This window comes from Aquila chrysaetos, chromosome 3, assembly GCF_900496995.4.
Source record: "Aquila chrysaetos chrysaetos chromosome 3, bAquChr1.4, whole genome shotgun sequence".
NCBI lineage: Eukaryota > Metazoa > Chordata > Aves > Accipitriformes > Accipitridae > Aquila > Aquila chrysaetos.
The window spans coordinates 51,463,783-51,483,833 of record NC_044006.1 but is presented as its reverse complement, the minus strand read 5'-3'; the positions used below and the strand labels follow the sequence as shown (position 1 = coordinate 51,483,833).

The window sequence follows — 20,051 nt, the reverse complement described above, 5'->3', positions numbered from 1 at the left end:
CATAGTGTCATGATAAGGTGTCGTACTTGGTGTGCCGAATCCCATGCCAAGGTTCTCAGTTTTCAGGCCCAGTCCCCTAATGTGACACAGTACAGAAAGCCCAACCTATAAACAACAATGAAAACAATTATCTTTTTTTTACTTGATTTTCTTATTGGAGCCTTTCAGACGGGGCATATCTGGATGTACCATATTAATGTAACTTCAAGTATGGCCGTCCTAAACTAGAAACTCTTTGTTGCCTTCCAGGAGGATGCTCTGCAGCCCCAAATGGTAGGAATGGTGGTCACTCCTCTTGCTGTTTCCTGCATCACAGGTCTGTCTGGGTTTTCAACTGGACATGACTCCAGAAAGGCAGCATGAGGCTCGTTCCTCGAGGCTGTCCCCCTCACACAGCAGGAAATCAGGTAGGTCCTTTCTTTTCTTGCCTCATCCTGCTAGGAACTGCAAAGCAAGGGAGTGACACAGGATAATCTGTGCTAATTCTACGCGGGCCAATTTGTTGCACTCTGTTTTGGTTTTCTTTCATAGCTGCAGAAGGAATATTGAGGAAAGTTGGTGAGGAGCAGCTCCTGATACCCCATACATATTTTTCTACTTATATAAAAATATAACATTATTAAGAAGCCTCAGAATATTCTGAAGACCCAGAACTGTGTTCCAGCCTCTTGCTGTGCCATCCAACATTCGAGATTGCAGCGAAGAATTCAGACTGCCCGTGGGGATTTTCTGCCCTTGCCTCCCTATGAGGTGAGTGGAGAGAAGCAGGACCGACTGAGACTGCCTGCCGGGGTGTCCCGCTTTCTCTTTGCTGACTGCAAGAAGGAGCAGCATCTGGCCAGGTGCTGAGCCAGTCATTCTGTCCTGAATGTGCATACCAGCACAGACGTGCAAAGCCACCTTAGGGCCTGTAATACAGGATTGGGATATAGGCATCTAAAATTAGGTTGCCAGCTTTTGGGGAATGCAAACCTAAAGATGTTAACCCAGAAGTGTGCCCCTTCCTCTTCACCATTCCCCCCCCCCCCCAAATTAGCTGAGCCGAGGGATCATAAACTGCCAAGTTCTGCCTTCTGTTTGCCAAAACTGCTCAAGAGTTTAAGGGCCGACAATTCTTGGGGGTTATAACCTGATCGTCTCAAGTCATCATCACTACCATAAGGGAAAAAAAAAAAAAAATCTATTTTTCCAGTCCAGTAGTATTTCTTATCAAAGGTAGCAAAGCTTGTTTTGTAATAATGCTCTTGGAAGGACATTATTGCATGCTAAGGGCAAAGTCTGGTGGATTTGAAAGCTTGGTTAAGTGATAGGAAAAAGATGATAATGAACAACTGCTTATCAAGGCTCCAGGAAGATTAGTCTGGACATGTGCCCAAGGCACCAGTAACAAAATCGGTGTACGCATTTTAGCTAATGATCTGGAAGAGAAAACATAGGGTGCTTTGGCACGGTTTCTGTCGACATCAGGAACCTGGCTTTGTAACGTCCTGATCGGGGGGCAAAGGGAGAAAGTGCAACATCTGCTTATCTCCTGCAAAAGCAGAACGCCTTTTAGCCATGAGTAAACTTGCTGATTTCAGTGAACCTCTGACGTGCTAGAAGCAAGCCAGTCCTGTACCTCCAGTGCTTTGCTGAATCAGGAACCAGGTGCGTGGCCTCTGTCACTCACTGGCTTTGTGCAGGGGAAGGAAAAAAAAAAAAAAATCATTTCAACTTCTGATGCCTTCTAGACTGCAGGAGCTTGGCTGGAACTAATAGCCTGTGAGCAGCATGCTGCGGGGAGACCGCACGTTGCCTGCTGCAGCTGCGTGCTCGACACGGGGCCGCATGGCAAGTCAGGTGCATCCCTGCCACGTCTGCGGCATGCCTGGCTCCCATGTGCAGCCTGTACGTCTCCTGAGCCTGCCGTGGGTGAGGTATAGAATGCATGTATATGTATTTCTGCTTGGAAGAACCTGGAGGGAAATGTGCTAGTCCTGTCTCTAGGGACTACAAGACAGTAACGGAGGATGGGGAAAAGAAAACACAACAGGTGTTTTTGTTGTTGGTTTTCTTTTGTTTTCTGTAGTAGTTTATTAAAGTCCCTGGTGTACTTTAGCTCTAGGTTGTTTCTCCCAACACACCTGACATACTGATTTATGTCAGAGTGGTACATTTCTGTAATTGCAAAATGCTTAAGGTTTACACCATCTGATCTGCTTCCCTGCCACTACATGTGAAAAAACATTGTTAAGATGAAAAAACATCGTTAAGAAGGGGAAACCCCGCACACAAGACTGTCACTTGTAGATTTACTGCCAGACACCCAGAGTTTGGCTGTTTTTTTACCTTTCCTCTCTCAGGTAAAGTACCTACATGCATTTTTTACAGTTACTCTATCTTCTTAAAATTAAGGGAGATGCAGGACATTCCCAGGTAAACACAAGTCTGCTAAAGCACCAGGTGTACAGGACTGTTTTATCATGGCACAGTCTGTTCTGTCTGGTAACTACTATTCTCTTACAAACCAGCTATTAAAAGCCAGTTGTCCCATTGCTTCCGAGCTGGAAGAGAGGCTTTCACTTAGTCTGTGGAAAAAGTCATTTGTTAAATATAGACTCGATGATGGATGTCTTTTTTTATGTAAAACTAGTAATGCATTTTCACATTCTTTACAGCTGAACAAAAAATAGGTATTTTAGAGGGTAGAATGTGCACCGATGAAGGATTCTCAAGTCTCATTTCTGAAGATGAATGCTATCCTAATTAAAAAGGTGACATGTGAGGTGATGCACTGATTTTAGGCACTATGTAAACTCTCAGCAGATGCAACATTAAGGGCAAGCAGACTGTTTCAGTGTTTCTCTCCCCTGCTACATCTATTTGACACAGTATGAAAGTTGCTTTGCTCAACTCTGCTTGACAAGACTTAAAATAAAAAAGGCCATTGCTTGCACTAGACTTCTTAAAAGAAAATAGATACTAGACAACCATTTAGAAGATTTTATTATAAAATTATTTAAACATCTACATCCAAGTAAAAGGCTTAATACTACAGCTTTACTTTCAGGAATAAAAATTCAGTAAATGCTGAAAGAGGTCCTCTATTATCTAGGTAGATAGCCCTTAAGTAATTTTTAATACTTGAGATTCCATATGGGTTCCTTAAGTGCTATACATACCTCTGTCTGCATCCTGAATGTGTTCCGCAGCTTCTCTCTGCAAGCAACATTACAGATATGTTTACAGGAACCGTGTGCTTCAGCTGCTTTGAGACAGAAGTTACAGCTCCTATCTGGAGGAGCTGCAGCTATGTTACAGATGTACAGTATAGCATGAGATCACAACTCACGTTCAAGCATTACCGGGTGCAGACAGAGAGGTATAATTTGTGTTTACTTGACAACAACTACCTAGGTATGTTTTTGTAACCTTGTATTCAATACTCAAGTGTATTATGGCAGTGAAGGCAGCTTTTTCACACCTGTATATTCTAGACAAATATATTTTACTTTTATTATCCATTTCATTCACTGAGCTTAGCTCAGATACATGATCTGGTGACTGCAGCTTATTCACTGGGATAAAAACAGCCTTGATGCAATACTGAAGTCACTATGCTCAGCAGTTATCACCAATACTCCTAAAATTTATTTTTTAAGAAATGAAATACATTTTTATTTTTGATGGAGAAATCTATCCCAACAGGACTTCTAGAACACAAAGGTAGTTCCAGCTTTCTCTTGTTCCTATTAAAAAATATTTGATATTCACAGTAGAGTATGGAGTGGCTTTCTGTCCAACAAGTACAAATCTGTTTTAGAAAACTGCCATACAGCTGAGCAGGATGCTTTAAATACTGTATTTGCAACTTCTTGCAAAGGATCATAGACACTTAAGCTAATATGCTAATTAGTTTAAAAAAAAAAAATCAAGTAATATTATACAGCCCTGATGAACTTTGACAGGCCAGTTTGGCAGTGTCCAATAGTTTAACTTCTGTCATTAAGTTTACCTTGCTTGTAAGGGGGAAAATGTAGAAAGATGGGGAAGGAAGAAGCTTATTGGGAATGGACTATTTTTCCCAACAGCTCTCTCCCACTGGCACTGTTCCTGTGACAATTGCCCATTATTTTGCTGTTCATAGGAGTTACTCTATCTTTTTCAGTGCTGTTCATGTTTTGAAACTTCTCACTTCCTAAGCCCTTTCCATTGCAATGAACAGTTCTTAGAATGAAATTCTGGTTCCAAGACCACTCTTCCTGAAAACCTTTCAAACAGACCTTCAGTGCTCATCACAGCTTTCAGGGTGTAGAACCCCCATGTACCTCTTTGAGCTGGCGTGGTCCAATACAAATTTGACAAAGACAATAGGCAGATTTTGGTTTAGTGTACTGAGCCACTAATCTTCTAACAGCACGACAAAAAGGAACCATGAGACCGTGTTTTAAACATGCTGTTTCCCACGTCATGCTTACGTAATACAGATCACCAAAACCTTTCCATTCAACTTGCATGTCTGACTTCAGTTCTTGGAAAATCCTAACCGACTTACGTGGCACATGCTTTCTGGAGTGTGGGGATGTAGGCTAGATGTAGCCTAACCTTATAGCTGCTATAACCCGTAGCTTTCCATTTCTTTCCAGTAGCTTTCAAAAATATCCTGATTTCTTTGTTAGTTACCTTATGCATAGGAGCCTTACTTGGCTAGTTTTTCCAGGAACAGCTTAACTTAAAAAAAAATAAATCTAGCAATGTAACTCACAGAGCAAGGCATCACATAAGAACTATTACTGGAATAGAGTTTTTTCTTAAACAGGACTTCTTTATATATATGGAAAACACCTTCTCCCTACCTCCCAGGGCTCCCTCCCTTCCAGTCAGGCTGTATGCGAATGCTGTTTGTATCTTGCTGCAAGACTGCCATGTTAAGTGGATCTTTTCCAAATGTTACAACTACAGCTTTAAATTACAGGTGTTATCTATTACCTGAGAAGTTCTGTAATAAGATGAACTGCTGATAACTATTCTAGGAGAAAAATATACACCAGCATAACTGACATTTATCAGTATTCAGAATTCAAGCATTAAACAGGACTCAAAAATTGCACACCTCTACCACTTCAAGTCTTTGATCATATGAAAAATAGTCTGATTTTCCTCTATACACATCTCTTCTTTAAAGACATATGCACTATTTTCCTCATCTGAAGTCCACAGCAAGATTTCACATTCAGTGCATACAGCCTAGGCTATAACAGCCTTGTCTTCTTTCTCTTCTGCCAGTCCTGAAACTGAAGAATTTGTTTGTTTGGAGGTAGATGAGTACTTCCAAACACTACTCTTTGAGAAGCCAGCTTGATCCCCATGGGTGCCTCGATCCCAACTTCTCTCAGAGAGCTGCACTCTGCTTTGATACATCCCTTGGGTCTTTGCTTGGGACACACCAGTCATCTGCCTCTGAGGTAGCCTGGTAATGCTTGGAAGCTGATTTGTTAAAAACTGGGAGTTTTTCTACTGATTCTGTTGATAGGGCCTAAAATCAAGAAGGAAAAAAATGTTACTTGGTTTCTACCTCTCAATAATGCCACTTTTCAAAAATTCATGCAGTATGTTTCAAGAGTTAAGCCAGTGACACTACAAAACAAAGTTATTTACACAATAGATGCAGTAGTTTATCTGCTTCAGTATCTATGTTTGCTTTGGATAATTAGGCAGTACAAATGCAGTAACATCAAATCATATTTATGCATTTTTTATAGGCCTGAAGAGTTACCCTGTAACCTGGTTTCAAGATAGTCCTGGAAGACATGGAAAAGAACTTTCATTTACCAAACTCCAGAGAAATTTTAAAATATGTTCCTTTCCTACTTCCGTATTTTGCAGCTAAAAAAAAAATTCATATTCTATTGGGAAATTGTTAAATACAGATGTAACGCATATATAGTCAAACTGTCTCTTCCTTTTTTACTGCTTCTCTGGTTGTGCTTCAGTGTGCTTGGAACTATGTTTTTGGTTTACTAGAAGAACTTCAAAACAAGTTTTTCCCATGAGTAAGCACAGAAAGTAGAAAAGAATATGTAGCCCTTTTTTCCAGGTTACTTTTTATAAAAACAGCAGTGCATGTTATATGCCAGGTATTCAAGATTACTGGTATCTGAATCCCATATATGGGCTACATAGCAGATGTTGAATAGGGCCAGATACTAGAGTCTTTAAGTATTAGTTTATACAGACTTTCTGGTTGTCAGAGTAGAGAAACAACAGCAAAGAAACCAGATGTGTTGCTCACACCTTTCTGTTACTTCACTTTCTCCTGGTACTTTGTATTCCATGAACCAGTAGATAACAAATATTAATACAATCTAAAAACAAGCAGGGCTCTCGCTATTAGTTTTTCAAGTAGACTAGTTAAAGCCAAGTGACCTGTTTAATTCTAGATACCAGTTACAAATCTTACTGGCATTTCTTAATAAAAAATGGGAGCTTTTCTACTCACAAGCAGGGAGTTTGTTTACCTTAAAATGATACCGAGTAGTTACATCATTGCATTAATGGTAGTTATCTTTTGTTTAACCAAATCAAAATACATACCTTCAAGTAGATAATAGCATCTGTTCCATAACCACATATGGAGTAGAGATTTAGATCTCCTTGAAAGTATTTGGCATACAGACGAGAAATTGGCAAGCCATACCCAAAGCCAGCCTAAAAATAAAGTACAAGACAAAATTAATTTATTTTTTTCCTAGCTCTTATGATTTAAAATTAAATAGCTGGAGAGCGTTCAGAGATTTTAAACTGTTAAAGTCCTTTGCACTTCCTCTTCTCTTAAAAGAAAACAGAAATCTCTACTCAGTTTCATACAGAAACTGACCATTAAAAAAACCAAAACCACAAGAAAGAAAAAAAACCAACAAATCTCCATGGAAGAGGGAGGGTTTATATACATATCCCACTTTCACACATTACATTTCTGTATTTCCCCTCCCCCGTTTTTGCAAGTACAGCTTGCTTAGTAAAAGAAATTTGCTACTGGTAGATAAACAACAATAGTCTAAGCCTATTCCAGTTGTGCTTGCCTCCATAAAGACAGCATAGTTTATAATAAGTTTGAGGACTGAGTGGGAGTGAAGACCAAGTAAATTACTGTCATTGGAGTATAAGAAAAAAAGCAGGGTTAGATTCAGGTTGGAATGTTCTTCTTTGTTTATATCTTTAAGAGCATATTTTTGTCCACTAAGCTAGATATTAAAAATCTGTTTCAGAAAATGTTAATTCATATTTATGAGGCTCAATAATCTTTGCATACCCCACAAAGCAGTAGGGTGGACATAGCGTTTCCTTATTTATTAACCTACCAATCTGTTCAACACTTACAACAACCTTATTAGCAACATGAGTATTGAAAATATCTTACAAGAGGGGTATTTCGACCATCATCCATCCTCGGCCTTGGTGCTGTGGAATACATATAGCTAAACAGCCGCTCAATTTTCCTTACTGGAACACCGCCTCCTCTGTCTGAGATCTGATTTAAGAGAGAATAAAGTTAACTACAATCACGTAATAAGAATGGTATTTAAAATGCTGTTACTTGAACAAACCTTCCCAATAGTAATAAATGCAAACATTTGTTTTGCAGCATATTATTTTTCAGTTAGATAACTGTGCTAAATGGAGGCTATCAACAGAATGCTCATGCATAGTATCTTTAATCTGTTGTCAGAGGCTAGTTGTTTTAATAGAATTTGCTGCAGCATATGCAATCATAAAGATTACATTAAGCCCATATTGTAGTAGGCCAACAAAATACCTTAATTGCCAGGTCTTCTTGTCCTAGAACAACTGTCACTTCAACTGGAGAAAGGGAAGGACTGTTTTCTTGGAATTCAACAGTTGCCCTCATCGAATTCTATGGAAAAGAAGGTTACCATTATCAGAGTGTTAGATCTACGTACTTAAAATCATACCCGTGTTACGCAGAGGCTGAGCACCATTACCCTCTATTCCTATCAGTGCCTAGTTCCTAAGCAACACACTTAGCAATTTAGCATTAACAGGAGCAGAGGAGGCCTCACACCTAAAAGTGACTAAGCATAGCCAAGACTCTTCTATGCGTGAAAGATTACTACTGTTCTTGCCCAACATAACTCAGCCAATGTAAATTAATTAACATAAGTCCCTTAGAAGTATCCAGGTTTCTGGAGAAGAGCAGAGTTCAGGAGTTGCTAAAGGCTGCCAGAATTCTGCACCCCGTGTTGGCAGCACATTAGTTCAGTCCCATTCACTACTTCACGATGTCATCACCCACTCCACAGAAAAGGCACCAGAGCAAACCTACACCACAGATGTAACCACTAAAAGCAGAAGACTAGCAGTGGTCACAAGCCCATGTACCACTTTTACTCTCTCTCCCTTACCCTGTCCCATTTACCACCACACGAAAGCATCCAAATACTCTCCTACAAACTGCAATCGTTCCTTTCCCAACTGCCAAAGCTATTTCCCCAAATAAGAAAATTTTAGAAATCTCACTGTCCTATGCAGAGCTTTACTTCATTCAGACGTAGCTAGCAATTTTAAGTATTGACTCCAGCTTAGACTACTAAAGGAAGAAACAAGTTTGTACTGACTTACCTTGAAGAGCTCAAAAAGCATGTGAAAAAGATGAGATGGAACGTATACAATGTTAATTGGCTCTCCTGGAAATTTTCCTAGAGGAAGGGAAAAATACAAGCAAGATTTAAAAGGGTGATGGAATTTTTCTGTATTGTATCCAAATTTTAAAATAAGCAAGCTGTATGCCAAAACAAACAAAATAAACCAAGTTTCAGTTTTGGTTTTTTCCCCCCTAAATGAGCAAACAACTTTAGGCACTCCTGACAGTGTTTAGATTGTAATTGCCACTTGCTTAATAACAGTTTTGTTTCAAATAAACTGAAAAAAATCAAGTATTAATTCCCTTTTATAATTAAAGGATTTCAGAGGTTAAGCAGACTGCCTGAGGTCAGACACATGCAGGCAGCTTGGACCAGAACCAGTATGTCAGTCAATAGCCCCACTTCCTCACCCCAGAGACAGAGCTCCTCTCTAGCAACTTATCATGTTACTTTAAGTACAGGTTAGTCTTGCTTCTCTCAAATTCTTAAATGCTACCTCAGGAAATCTAGTGTTTAAGATACAATGACATTTGGGTTCTAACACAGGAGATTAAATGAGATGCCTATAACAGAAAACGAAGAGGAACTAGCCAAAGACAGATCAACTGGTATATACCATTATGGCTACAGAAATGGGAGCCTTTTGATTCAGTAAAAGCTGCAGTCTGGCTACCAAGAGGAAGACAGATGTAAAAGCTCTCATCTTACCATTCACTTGATTAAGTTTCAGTTCTGGAGATGTTAAGTAATACTGGTCACACAACATCTTGGAACTTTCAAAAGCATCTGAAATATTTATTGAAATAAAATATGTGAAGTGTAGTATCAAAAACTGTAGAAATTCATTCTAATGCATGGCAAAATATGCTTTTTAACTGCAGTAGCTGCTAAGGTGTGGAACACTCTAAGCCTGTGTCTCAAAGGAATGATAACATTGCATCCACTATGTGCAGTAAAAACTGAGAACAAATAGGCAATTACAGCAGCATGGGCAAATCTTCAGAACAATTTGATAATTTGGTAAAACAGACACATCTGTTACCTATCAGTAGGTAAGGCCGATCTCAACACCGCAGACAACTTTAACTCCCACCTCATCTGTCACTTGCTAGGCCTTATTCCAACACATTTCTAAGTGGTGCTTTGTATTTTAAATTCTGTCCTATAAAAGCTCATGTTTTGATAAGACTGCTTTCAGCTATTTCAACAAAAAACAGTCAGCATCCTATACAACACATGTTGGTTACCCTAATTGCTTACAATAAGATGTAAATACTGATCACTAAGAGAAATGTTAAGGCTCTGAGAATACGTACCATTCACTACTTCAACAACGTCACAACAAGGATCAATACTTCCAATGTGCCTTGGGTGCCCAGAGCCAGATTTATCATCAAAAAGAAGGGCTGTTTGAAATGAAAACCATACGGTATTTAATCCCAAATACTGTATGTTAAAGAAGCCTTAAATTTAGCATAATTCAGTGTGATCACAACACATAATCACATATAAAATACTGAGTGTTGTTTCTGCCTTTTGTGAGTTAAAAACTCTTTCTACTGCCAGCAAACTATGTTGGCTTTTCTGTAGTTCAACATCTAAAGGCTTTTCAGATTTAAAGAACAAGATCCCTACATATTCCACACAAGACTTAATACAATTAGTCTGTAGTCCAGAAAACAAGTTTTCCCATTATTTTCCTAAGTCATACGCTCAGTTTCTAACTTTTCAGTGTCACAAAATTATCTGAGGCAGATCTCCAATGGTTTTAAGAAATGTTTACATTAACATGTTTCTCACTAGGTTGAAGTTTTTCCTCAGGTAAAAATTTCTACTTACTGTGTTGGTTCATTAGCATCCGTGTAGAAATACGGCTCATGTAAAAACGATCCAAAAAATACTGAATGTTTTGATTGGTGACAGGATCTACTTTATAAGTGTCTTTGTATTCAATTACTCCTTGTGCCATTGTAGGAACCACATCATGATGTCTGTTTCGGACTCTGATTAATGTATCTATAAATCTAGGTCAAAAAGAGATCTTTTTAGAACATTATTCTAAGACTACATGGAGGCAAGCTTTGTACAATGTCATTATCTAATCCATCAGCAGCACAGATAAGTGCATAACAACCTTAACATTAAAGTACAGTCTAGTTTTTCATTCTTTTAAAAGTAATCCCTCACTGACCTAAACCAGAAGAGTTCGATATTTTTAATCCAAAAGGTGTAATCATTAGCCATGTCAAATTCACTGCCTGTTTACTCACTCATAATAGTTTGAGCAGAGGAGAATGGGAGGAAGGGAAAAAGACACCTAGCTGACATCTTGGAAAGAAGCAGGGATGTGACATCGCAGATAATTTTTGTTGATATTTCTCTGTCATGACAGTTCAAGGGGTAGTATGGCCTTGAAACCAAGGTGCAACGGGTCATATTGATTTGCAACATTGCTACACATGATCAGATTTAAACCAGCTTGCTCTATGCACAGCACCTCATGCTAGATTATCAAATTCAGCTCATGACAGCTGTCATTCTAAACTGACTACATTGTGAAAAGTGGAATGCGAGATCAAAAGTTCAAAGAAACAAATTAAAAGCTTACTCAGATAAGACTTTTTGGTCTTCTGGGCTTTTCTGATGGAACTCAACCAGCTCCATTAGGCTTTGGATGTACCTATTGAAAAAGAACACAAGAAATATATGCTATTAGTTTGATTCTTATTAGTCCAGAACAGGGAAAATACTTTCTTGTACAAATCATTACTCTTAACAAGTCAGCTAGAAGTTTGAAGTATTTCTGAAGTATCAAAGTTCCATCCAAGTTCAGAATCACAGATGGACACTTCCTGACTGCCTGAACCCTGTAAGTTTTCAAAGTCCTTTCTTGTGTCTGCCACCCAGAAAGGAATCCAAGCCCTCACTTTAGGTATGTAGTATCCCCTTACAATTCTTGAGAAGAGAGGTGTTTCAAAAGAAGGTCCAAACGACAATACTGATCAGGAAGCCACCTAAGCAAAATTTTTCCAAATCTGATCAGCTTTGGCACAAGCTAAGTACTTGAGCCTCTTGTGCTAACATCTGACAGCCTTGACGCATATTGCAAAGGCACACCTGTTTGCTAGATTAAGAACAGTTTCTGGATCTCACTCTAATGCTTTTGCCCTTTATGTCAGCCATCCTTGCAAGTGCTGCAACTGTGCCAGTAAAGCCAGGTTAGATCAGATTCAACTACTGTGTGAACTGCAGAGATTATGTTAACTGAATTCCAAACACTTGCTGCACAGGCCAAGGCAATATGCTATGGAATGGAAGCTCTGTTAGTAATTCCATCAGTGAGAGACCCAAACAAGTATATAGCTTGCTCTCACATTTTTGTGTCGCTCCGAGGGTCTGTAATGCTATGTGAAAACAGAAAACGTTTTCTTCTCTACCTTCTTAAAGAGAAAGCTGTTAGAGCAAATCTCACTATTTCAAACTGTTTTAAAAAAAAACCCAAAACTATTTAAAAATAACAATATAACTATGTTGTTTTTCAATTTAATTTTAGTATGCTAGAAAAGGACAGTGTATAACAACTTGCAATTCAGCTTGGATGAAGGAACTACATTTCTAGTGTACTTTGTTATTGTCTTCTACTATTCAAAAAAGTCTATGACAACCAAGTTGTCAAAGCTATGTTATTTTACAGGCTGAATTCCAGTAGTTCTTACTTACCAGCTTTTTACTAACTGTACTGATGGAGTGCCTAGTAGTTTATCAGGAAGAAGTTCAATTTCTCTCAGTATGTTTGCAAACCTCACAGGAAGCTCTTGTCGCAAAAATGCAAAAGAAGTTCTCTCACATCCATTAGTTGAGCCTATGAATAAATCCAAAATAAAAATTTTGTTTAAGAAGTATCAAGGTACAACTACAAATCGCTCTGTCTCTCCACAGACTTCTGGACTATATTCCTTTACAATCACTGCATTATTTATTACTGGACAGTTCTCCTAAGCCTAAGTATATGTTTGTGCTGAATGTTGTTTACATGACAGTGAGACGCAGCGTGTTTCTGGGAGGAATACTTGTACATTTCCCATTTAGACACGGGACTTATTTGTAATCCTGTAGAAGAAGCACTCCAGCCTTCGTAAACACGGGCTTCTTTGGGGTGACGTCTGAAAATGTCATGTGAGCACAGACTTCACAGCTGCCAAAGCGGTAATCGGATCTGGGTACAGCTTGTACGCTCCGGCAAGACAAGACTAATGACTCCTCCCCGCTAACAGAACACGAAAACATCCCTTAGCTGATTTAACTCTCAGCCCCCCCCCCCCATCCCGTGAACACCACCGAAATGGAGCTGTAGCGCATCTCCAGCTTTGACCGAGGCAGTCACAGCTCACCGTCGCCCGGCAACTGGCCGGCGGGTGCCTGAGGCCGGGGGTGGTCGAGGGGCCGCTCCCCTCCCTCCGCCCTGGCGCTGGAGAGTCAGGCCGGGGGGCGGCAGCGCCTTCAGCGCGGGCAGAGCCCGGACCCCCCCCGGGCGGGCGGGGGGGGATCGCCGCCTCCCCCGGCCCGAGCAGCGCCGCGCCCGCACCCCGCTCCCGCCGCAGCCCCCGGGCTCGCCCCTCAGGGGGCAGACGCGCCTCCGAGCGACGGGCTTGCAGCCGTCCCCCGCCGAGCGGACCCCCCGCCCCGCCCCGTCCCTCCCCTGCTCGTCCCGCCTCTCACCGAAGTCCAGCAACTGCTTGATGGAGAGCGGGGAGGGGGAGAAGCGGGAAAACTCCTCCACTTCCCGCGGCAACCGGCCGCGGCTGCTGCTGCCGCTGGCCCCAGCCAGGGGGGCGGCGGTGCGCAGGGCGATCCGGGCGGCCTTCATCGCTCCCGGGGCGTGCGTCGGTCGGTCGGTCGGTCGGTCGGTGGGTGGCAGGTAAGCGGGTCGGTGGGTGTGTGGGGGGTCTGGTAGGTGCCGGTGGGACTCGCGCTGTCCCCTCGCCTATGGCGGGCGGCTTCACGTGCCGCCTCTATTTACAGTCCCCGGGGGGGCGGGGCTCCGGCAGGCCACGCCCCGCCGCCCCCAACGGAACGTTCCTCGCGCGGGGCGGCTCGTGACAGCCGTTGGCGGGGCTTCCCCCCTTACCCCCCTCCCCCCCCTCCCTCCACCCCCCCCCCCCCGTGCCGTCCCGGCGGGCAGCGGGCGCGTCGCCAGCCCCGCGGGGGAAGCGCCAGGGGCGCCGAGCTGGCCGGGGAGGCCGCGGGGCAGCCTCGGGGCCCGGGGGCGGGGCGGGGGTGCTGGCCCTGCGCCGCCTCCCCCGACCTTGTTTACTGGGCAGGGGCCGGGCAATGTCAGCGGCGGGGCGGCCTTGCCAACCTCCAAGGGCGCCCGCGCTCCTCCCGCTCCCCATTGGCCGCTGAGGGGGGATCCGGCCTTCTAGAGGCAGCCAATGGGCGCCGGGGGTCCCCCGGGCTGCGGGGAGCGGGCCCGGCCCGCCCGGCCCGGGCGGCGGCCGCGTTGCCGCCCGTGAGGGGTTACGCTGGTGTCCTGTGGGTGAACCGGCGGGGAGGCCGTCTCCGTGCACCAAGCGCGGGGGATGCGAGCGGTGGAATCACTGAAAGTCCGGGGTCGGCGCAGAGAAGGCGCGGAGGTGTGACGGGGGCAAAATTAGATCCTAACCACGGGCCTGGGTCGGGGCGCTTGGCTTGCGGGTCATCGCTGTGGCCCGGATTAATAGTGACCAAATATCTGGAGACAGCTGCTTCGGTGACGCACTGGTCCCAAATCGCCATGTGACCCTTATTTACTCTCTCTAGAGCTGACCTAAGAGGTGACTGACCGAACGGCTCTCTGGCGGTCAGCTCGCCGCCCGGGATCACGGATGAGCTGGGGAGAGCCTGCACACCTTTCCTCTTCACCGGAGCGGCAGCTTTGGTCTCCAGCGCTGCCTGGCTTTCCCCCAAGGCTCCCGCTCCACTTCAGTAAAGGCAGGCTTTGCATAATGCATCGAAGAATGGAGTTAATGTCGGCAAAGGACTTCCTGACATCCTAAATCTTGGGCAGTAGCAGCAAGAGCATGTGGCAATAAAACAACGATACAAAAGAATATAGCCTTACCATTTACATATAAGTCCTCAGTCCAATCTTTCTATGTGTGTGTTTCTACACACACAGAAATATGTATACTTTTTTTCATGGGAGGGAAAATATTCATATACTTAGTTTACTAGGCAGAGGAGAACACTTCAGATTATCACTAGATTTTTTTTTTTTAACTTTATCTCATTTTTGTCTTCCTAGTCATTATGTCTGTTATCCCTGCTTACTGTTCTAGTCCCACTGTACTACTCCCACTGTACTTTCTGGCTTATTATTTTATTGGGTGAGTTACTCTGTTACTGTTCTGTCAGATATATTATGTTTTACCACAGTGACTGAATGTTGGCATATGAAAGGAAGCAAAATGAAGACATCTAATAATAACAAATGTAACCATTTTGATTTTTGCTGCAGTTTCCAGAAGTTGAAAATTTAAGAATAGATGTTGGAGTTTGCTTTTGACTGTTTTAACTTTGTTTGCCTGCAAGTTGCAGATGACTCATGGAAGTAAAAATATCATACAAAGTTGTTTAAATTATGGAGCATGTGTAGGATAGCTTTTGTTTTGTTTCATGTTCTTCCTGAAGCCACTAATCAATGGCAAGCAAGAATCTCAAGAGTGACACTTTGCAATAAAATCTGAGTCAAGAAAGTCCTCCACACTAGGCAGTTATTCTAGTTTATAAGGCCACTATTTCTGTTCCTATTGAGATACTTTATTTTAATCTGCTGGTGTGCTGGCCCTGCTTAACATAAGTAACTTGAATAACCTTTCTGAGTAGTCATATTACACACTCTTCTGAATAGGGAAAAAGTCTGCTAGGAATAATTCCTGTTGTTTACGTTCCTTTTCTTTACAGCAGCTTGTTTTCTCATAGTTTTGCTGGTAGTTATATGCAGTAAGGGATGAACAAAAATCTTACATATTCATTTTAGCTCTGAACAAACAGTATAATTATAGTTGCAGGAAATATAGGAAGTGTATTGCCTTCCCCAATTATTAAAAGGGCAAGGCTCCAGTAACTCAAAACCTGGATGCTTTTCAAATCAAACCAAACTTCTACAAGAATTTTACACATCAGCAGTGCAACAACTAACAGAGTTTTATTGCTCCAGTGAGCTTCTGGAAGAAGCGTGTCTGCTTCAAAATGCAAATTTGCTTCTCGCTTTTTTTATGATGGGTTATATATTACAGTAGGTTCTGAACTATATAACTTTCCATTCCTGTAAACATAAATGATATATCTGATATATAAAAGATATATAAATAATTGTTAGGGATGTCCTGAATATTGGGCAAGACAGTTAAGTTTTAGGCACAAAGGTAACAATATAAGGAAGAAGTTCTCTAGTGTGAGGGTGGTGAGACACTGGAACAGGTTGCCCAGAGAGGTTGTGGATGCCCCGTCCCTAGAAGTGTTCAAGGCCAGGTTGGATGGGGCTTTGAGCAATCTGGTCTAGTGGAAGGTGTCCCTGCCCATGGCAGGGGGGTTGGAACTAGATGACCTTTAAGGACCTATGAATATATCAGGATTCATGGTCAGCCAAGCTGCATGTGAAGAAGACTAGGCTGTGAAAATTGTAAGCACTTCAAATAACTCCACAATCTATCTTGACTGCAGTACTGTTTGTTCTCTTTATTTCCTCTCCAAACCACCGTTTCCCCCTTCCTCCTGAACCCCCAGTGCACGTGACGGTTACAAGCGCAGGTGTCGGAGAACAGGATTTTGATGGTGAAAGACAGTGCCAGATTCTAAGTGCAGCATTCATCAGATGGGGTCTCATTTCTGCTGCTTTAATATTTTAACTTTCCTCTTCTGAACTGTCCTGGGGGAAGTTTTGAAAAGGCAGTTAACGCTTTCAGTTGCTCAGTCACAGCAATGTTTTGCCAACTATCCTTAAGAAAATGGAGCTGCATTAACATTCTGCTTTTTTTGCACAACAGCTGGGTCTAAAAGAGTGAAACAAATGAAGCCCAGATTCCTGTCCATTTGTTTCCTAATTGCTATCCATCACGATCAGCTGTCTCCCTCCTCAATGTTCCTTACATCCTCCCCACTGCTGGAGACGCAACATGCTGTACTTAGGTCAGAGCCATGTTCCTGGCTAGCCAGAATGCATGATAACTGGCCATGTTGCTGATGTCTAATAGAAGGTGTCTTGACAGATTTTGCCCTACCTTTTTCTCGCATGGGGACACAACTTTAAGGGTCTTCTTCCTAACCCACCTGCCAACAAGCGCTGGAGACACAATATGATGTGCTGGGCTGGGTACCGTCTCCTGACCAGCCAGAATACGTGTGACAACTAGTGGGGTTGCTGCTGTCTAGTAGAATGAGTCTTGGCCGAGTTTCCCCTGCCTTTTCCTCAGTGTGGACCAAAATTTGAATCTCTCTTCCCTAAACCATCTGCCAGTTTGTACAAAGTTTGTAGGAAGTTGATTCAAATTTGGTTGAAATGGGTAGGAGGAATGGTGTGGCAAACAGGTGAACAGGCAACATCATTGAAGTTTTTTCCCTTAGGAAACCAGAGGGAAAAAGCATTTTCTACTAGGGACAAAGGCAACTTCTAATTCAGCTTTTGTAAGGAAGGGAAAATGATGACCCAGGAGGAGCAGTAAGTCAGGGTGGAAATTAATGGTAGCACTAGAAAGTTTTGAATGTAAGCGGAAGGAATGGTCTGATGACTGAAGGGCATGAGCTGTATTCGCAGCACTTCGTGAAATTTCCAGCAGTACCATGGGAAAAGCACTTACCCTCTGCCTGCAGATGGGTCTGCATTTAGGCAATTGGATTGATACTTTAATCTACTAATGCGTTTGTTTTCTAAATATTCATGCAGCCCTTTGCATGGAAAAAAAAGACAGAAATAGCATTACAAACAAGGGTCATATCTTCCCATTCTCATCTTTCTGTCACCTAACGCTGCAGCCGCAGGAGCTGTCAAGCTGCCGAGGGCTCCCGGCGCGGCCAAAAATAGCCAAAGTAGGTGAAAGGTTGTGGAGCAGCACACAAACAGGCTGGCGTGCCCAGCCCCGCTGCCGGTTCAGTGAGGGAAAGGTCCTGCAGCTGCGCCAGCACTTGCGCAATCTCCCCCGCTCGCTTATAGTTTGCAAAAGTCAAGAGTACAGTAGCTGGATCATTTTACTGCTGGAGCTGCGGCCGGCCGGCAGCCTGTTTACAGCTGGAGCTGTAAACACCAGGATGCGCATGGCAACCCAGCAGCCCTGAACAGGAGACACCCTTTTTCCTCATTCCCTGCCTTTGTTATCCATGTCTGAAATTGTGTGTCAACTGCTTTAAAATCAAGGACAAGGAGAATGGATCACTGCTTTCAAAATTGCTTTTCCAAAAAATAGTGAGAGGCTTGCACAAGATTAACTGTGGGTGTTTCAGACTTGGAGTGTAGAGATAGTAGAGAAGGAGAAAACTGTTTTGGAGTATAGCTGTACCCTTCAGGAAAAAAAACTAGGACTCAAACTGTGATAAAATATCACTCAAAAGTGTTTATCTTGAAAAGCTTGTCGCTAGAACATGTTGAATTCAGGAGTCTGCTTACTATGTAGGAGAATAGTAATCTTCGGCCAAGTACACCATTGCAGAGGAAATAGAGGTGAACTCTCAGTGTGGGCTGGCACTGATCTAAAGTATATAGCTGGACAAAAAAAAAGTCCTTCTCCAGCCTCAGCTAGCTACCGTAGCCATTCTTGTGGAAAAGCATGTGGCATCCTCTATGAGAGCTGCTGATGCAGAGGAAAAAACAAGAGGAAAGGTATCATCAGGACAGCCACCACTCTGGGCCACGGCTGCCTTTGTTGTGAACAGCCCTGCTCTGGAGAAGAGCACCGGGGAAAAGGTGGACAACTTGTGAAAAATCAGAAAAAAGTGAATGTTACCAAAAGAATACAACTTTTAGGGCCTAAATATGTTTCAGCAGAATCAGAAAACAGTTGTATTTTTCTGTAAGAACATGGGAAGGGAGTTAGTGGAACAAGGTGAATCAATTTAAAAGTTTTGGATTCGACATCTTAAGAAACACCTCACCCTGAGAAGAAGGAGCTCTGGCTTCACCTGTAACCCTTACACGACTCATGGGCTTTGAACTGGTGCACATACTGCTTTTCCTTTCCAGTGTGGACCACTCTGGGTGAGGATGAGATGTTTTTGCTGAGTCTTTTATATCATCAGCTGTGCTTGTTACTGTTGACTGTAGCAGGACATTTGGTAAAGTGGATGTGGTGGCTTGAGTTTCTGCTCTGAATGATAGCCTTGAACTGTTACTCCAGATTATTTTGTCTGAGGCTGATCTTAGAAAGCATTCTGTTTCCCCAGTTTTTCCCTCTCAGCATTTCTTTCATCAGATCTGGAAGAATTTATTTTATTTTAGTGTCTGACATCGTAGGAACTTGAATAAGAAATTTAGGCTAGGAAATACTGAGATATGACAAGAGACATCATCTAGAAGAGGTCTCACTACGGTGCTGTCTGGCCACCCTTTCAAAAGAGATATGGAGTTTATGGTATTGCTGGAATGCCGTTTCCCGCGGTGTTTGGGATTACCCAAGGGAAGTTTGTTTCCTGTTTGCAACATTGTGACTATTATTACTGAAGTGTGAACTCACAGATATTGGTAAGTTGATCTCATAAAGATTGAGTTTCCATAATGTACTTTACAGAAGATAGCCACACAGTAAGCCTATGGGAGTTTTCTTGTTTGATGAAATCTATAACCACAGGCTAAGCCATAATAGCTGCAGTTAAATGTGAAAATGAAGCTTGTGTATTAAAATAGTCCTGATAAAGAACCAGTACAATAAAAAATGTTGCACTGCACAATTAAAATTGTTTGCCATTGGGTCCGAAAAAGTACAACAATATCTTTGTGTCATATGACTAACAGCTATCTAATTATGGGTAAATCATCAATGCAACACTGCTGGAACGTTAAGAAGAGCCTACACAAGGGAAGCTCTCCATTAACTGTAGAACTGTGTTAATCTCATGGTATACTAGAGTCTAGCAAAATACACAGAGTTTCACTATGCAGTATTAGTATGTTTTCTTTTTACTGTAATTCTTTTAATATTATTTGTTACTCTATCCACATTGGCATTTTCAAATTCATTTTTCAATTTAGTGCTCATCTAATAGTCACTGAACTGAAAAATGAAATCATCAGAGCTATAGTGGTAGTTGGTGTCCAAGATTTCAGTCTACCTAAAGTGACATAAAAACCCCCACTAGTTTAATATTTCTTTATTTCACTCGTTGAAGTTATACCAATACTCGAAATGAACTGTGGTGATTATATTTATACGCAGGCATTCA

The 20,051-nt window shown here is 42.3% G+C and overlaps 1 protein-coding gene across 1 annotated transcript; it reads right to left on the bottom strand.

Annotated features, from left to right (window-relative positions):
- Window positions 1–2,968: 2,968 nt before the first annotated feature.
- PDK4 (pyruvate dehydrogenase kinase 4) lies at window positions 2,969–13,632 on the bottom strand. Its single transcript, XM_030009274.2, has 11 exons — window positions 13,362–13,632; window positions 12,363–12,504; window positions 11,251–11,322; window positions 10,482–10,666; window positions 9,959–10,048; window positions 9,351–9,428; window positions 8,620–8,696; window positions 7,796–7,894; window positions 7,400–7,510; window positions 6,574–6,687; window positions 2,969–5,515 (listed from the first exon to the last, which is right to left on the bottom strand). The coding sequence occupies exons 1-11, from the start codon at window positions 13,507–13,509 to the stop codon at window positions 5,372–5,374; spliced, it is 1,260 nt and encodes a 419-aa protein (XP_029865134.1). The 5' UTR covers window positions 13,510–13,632; the 3' UTR covers window positions 2,969–5,371.
- Between the last annotated feature and the right edge of the window lie 6,419 nt (window positions 13,633–20,051).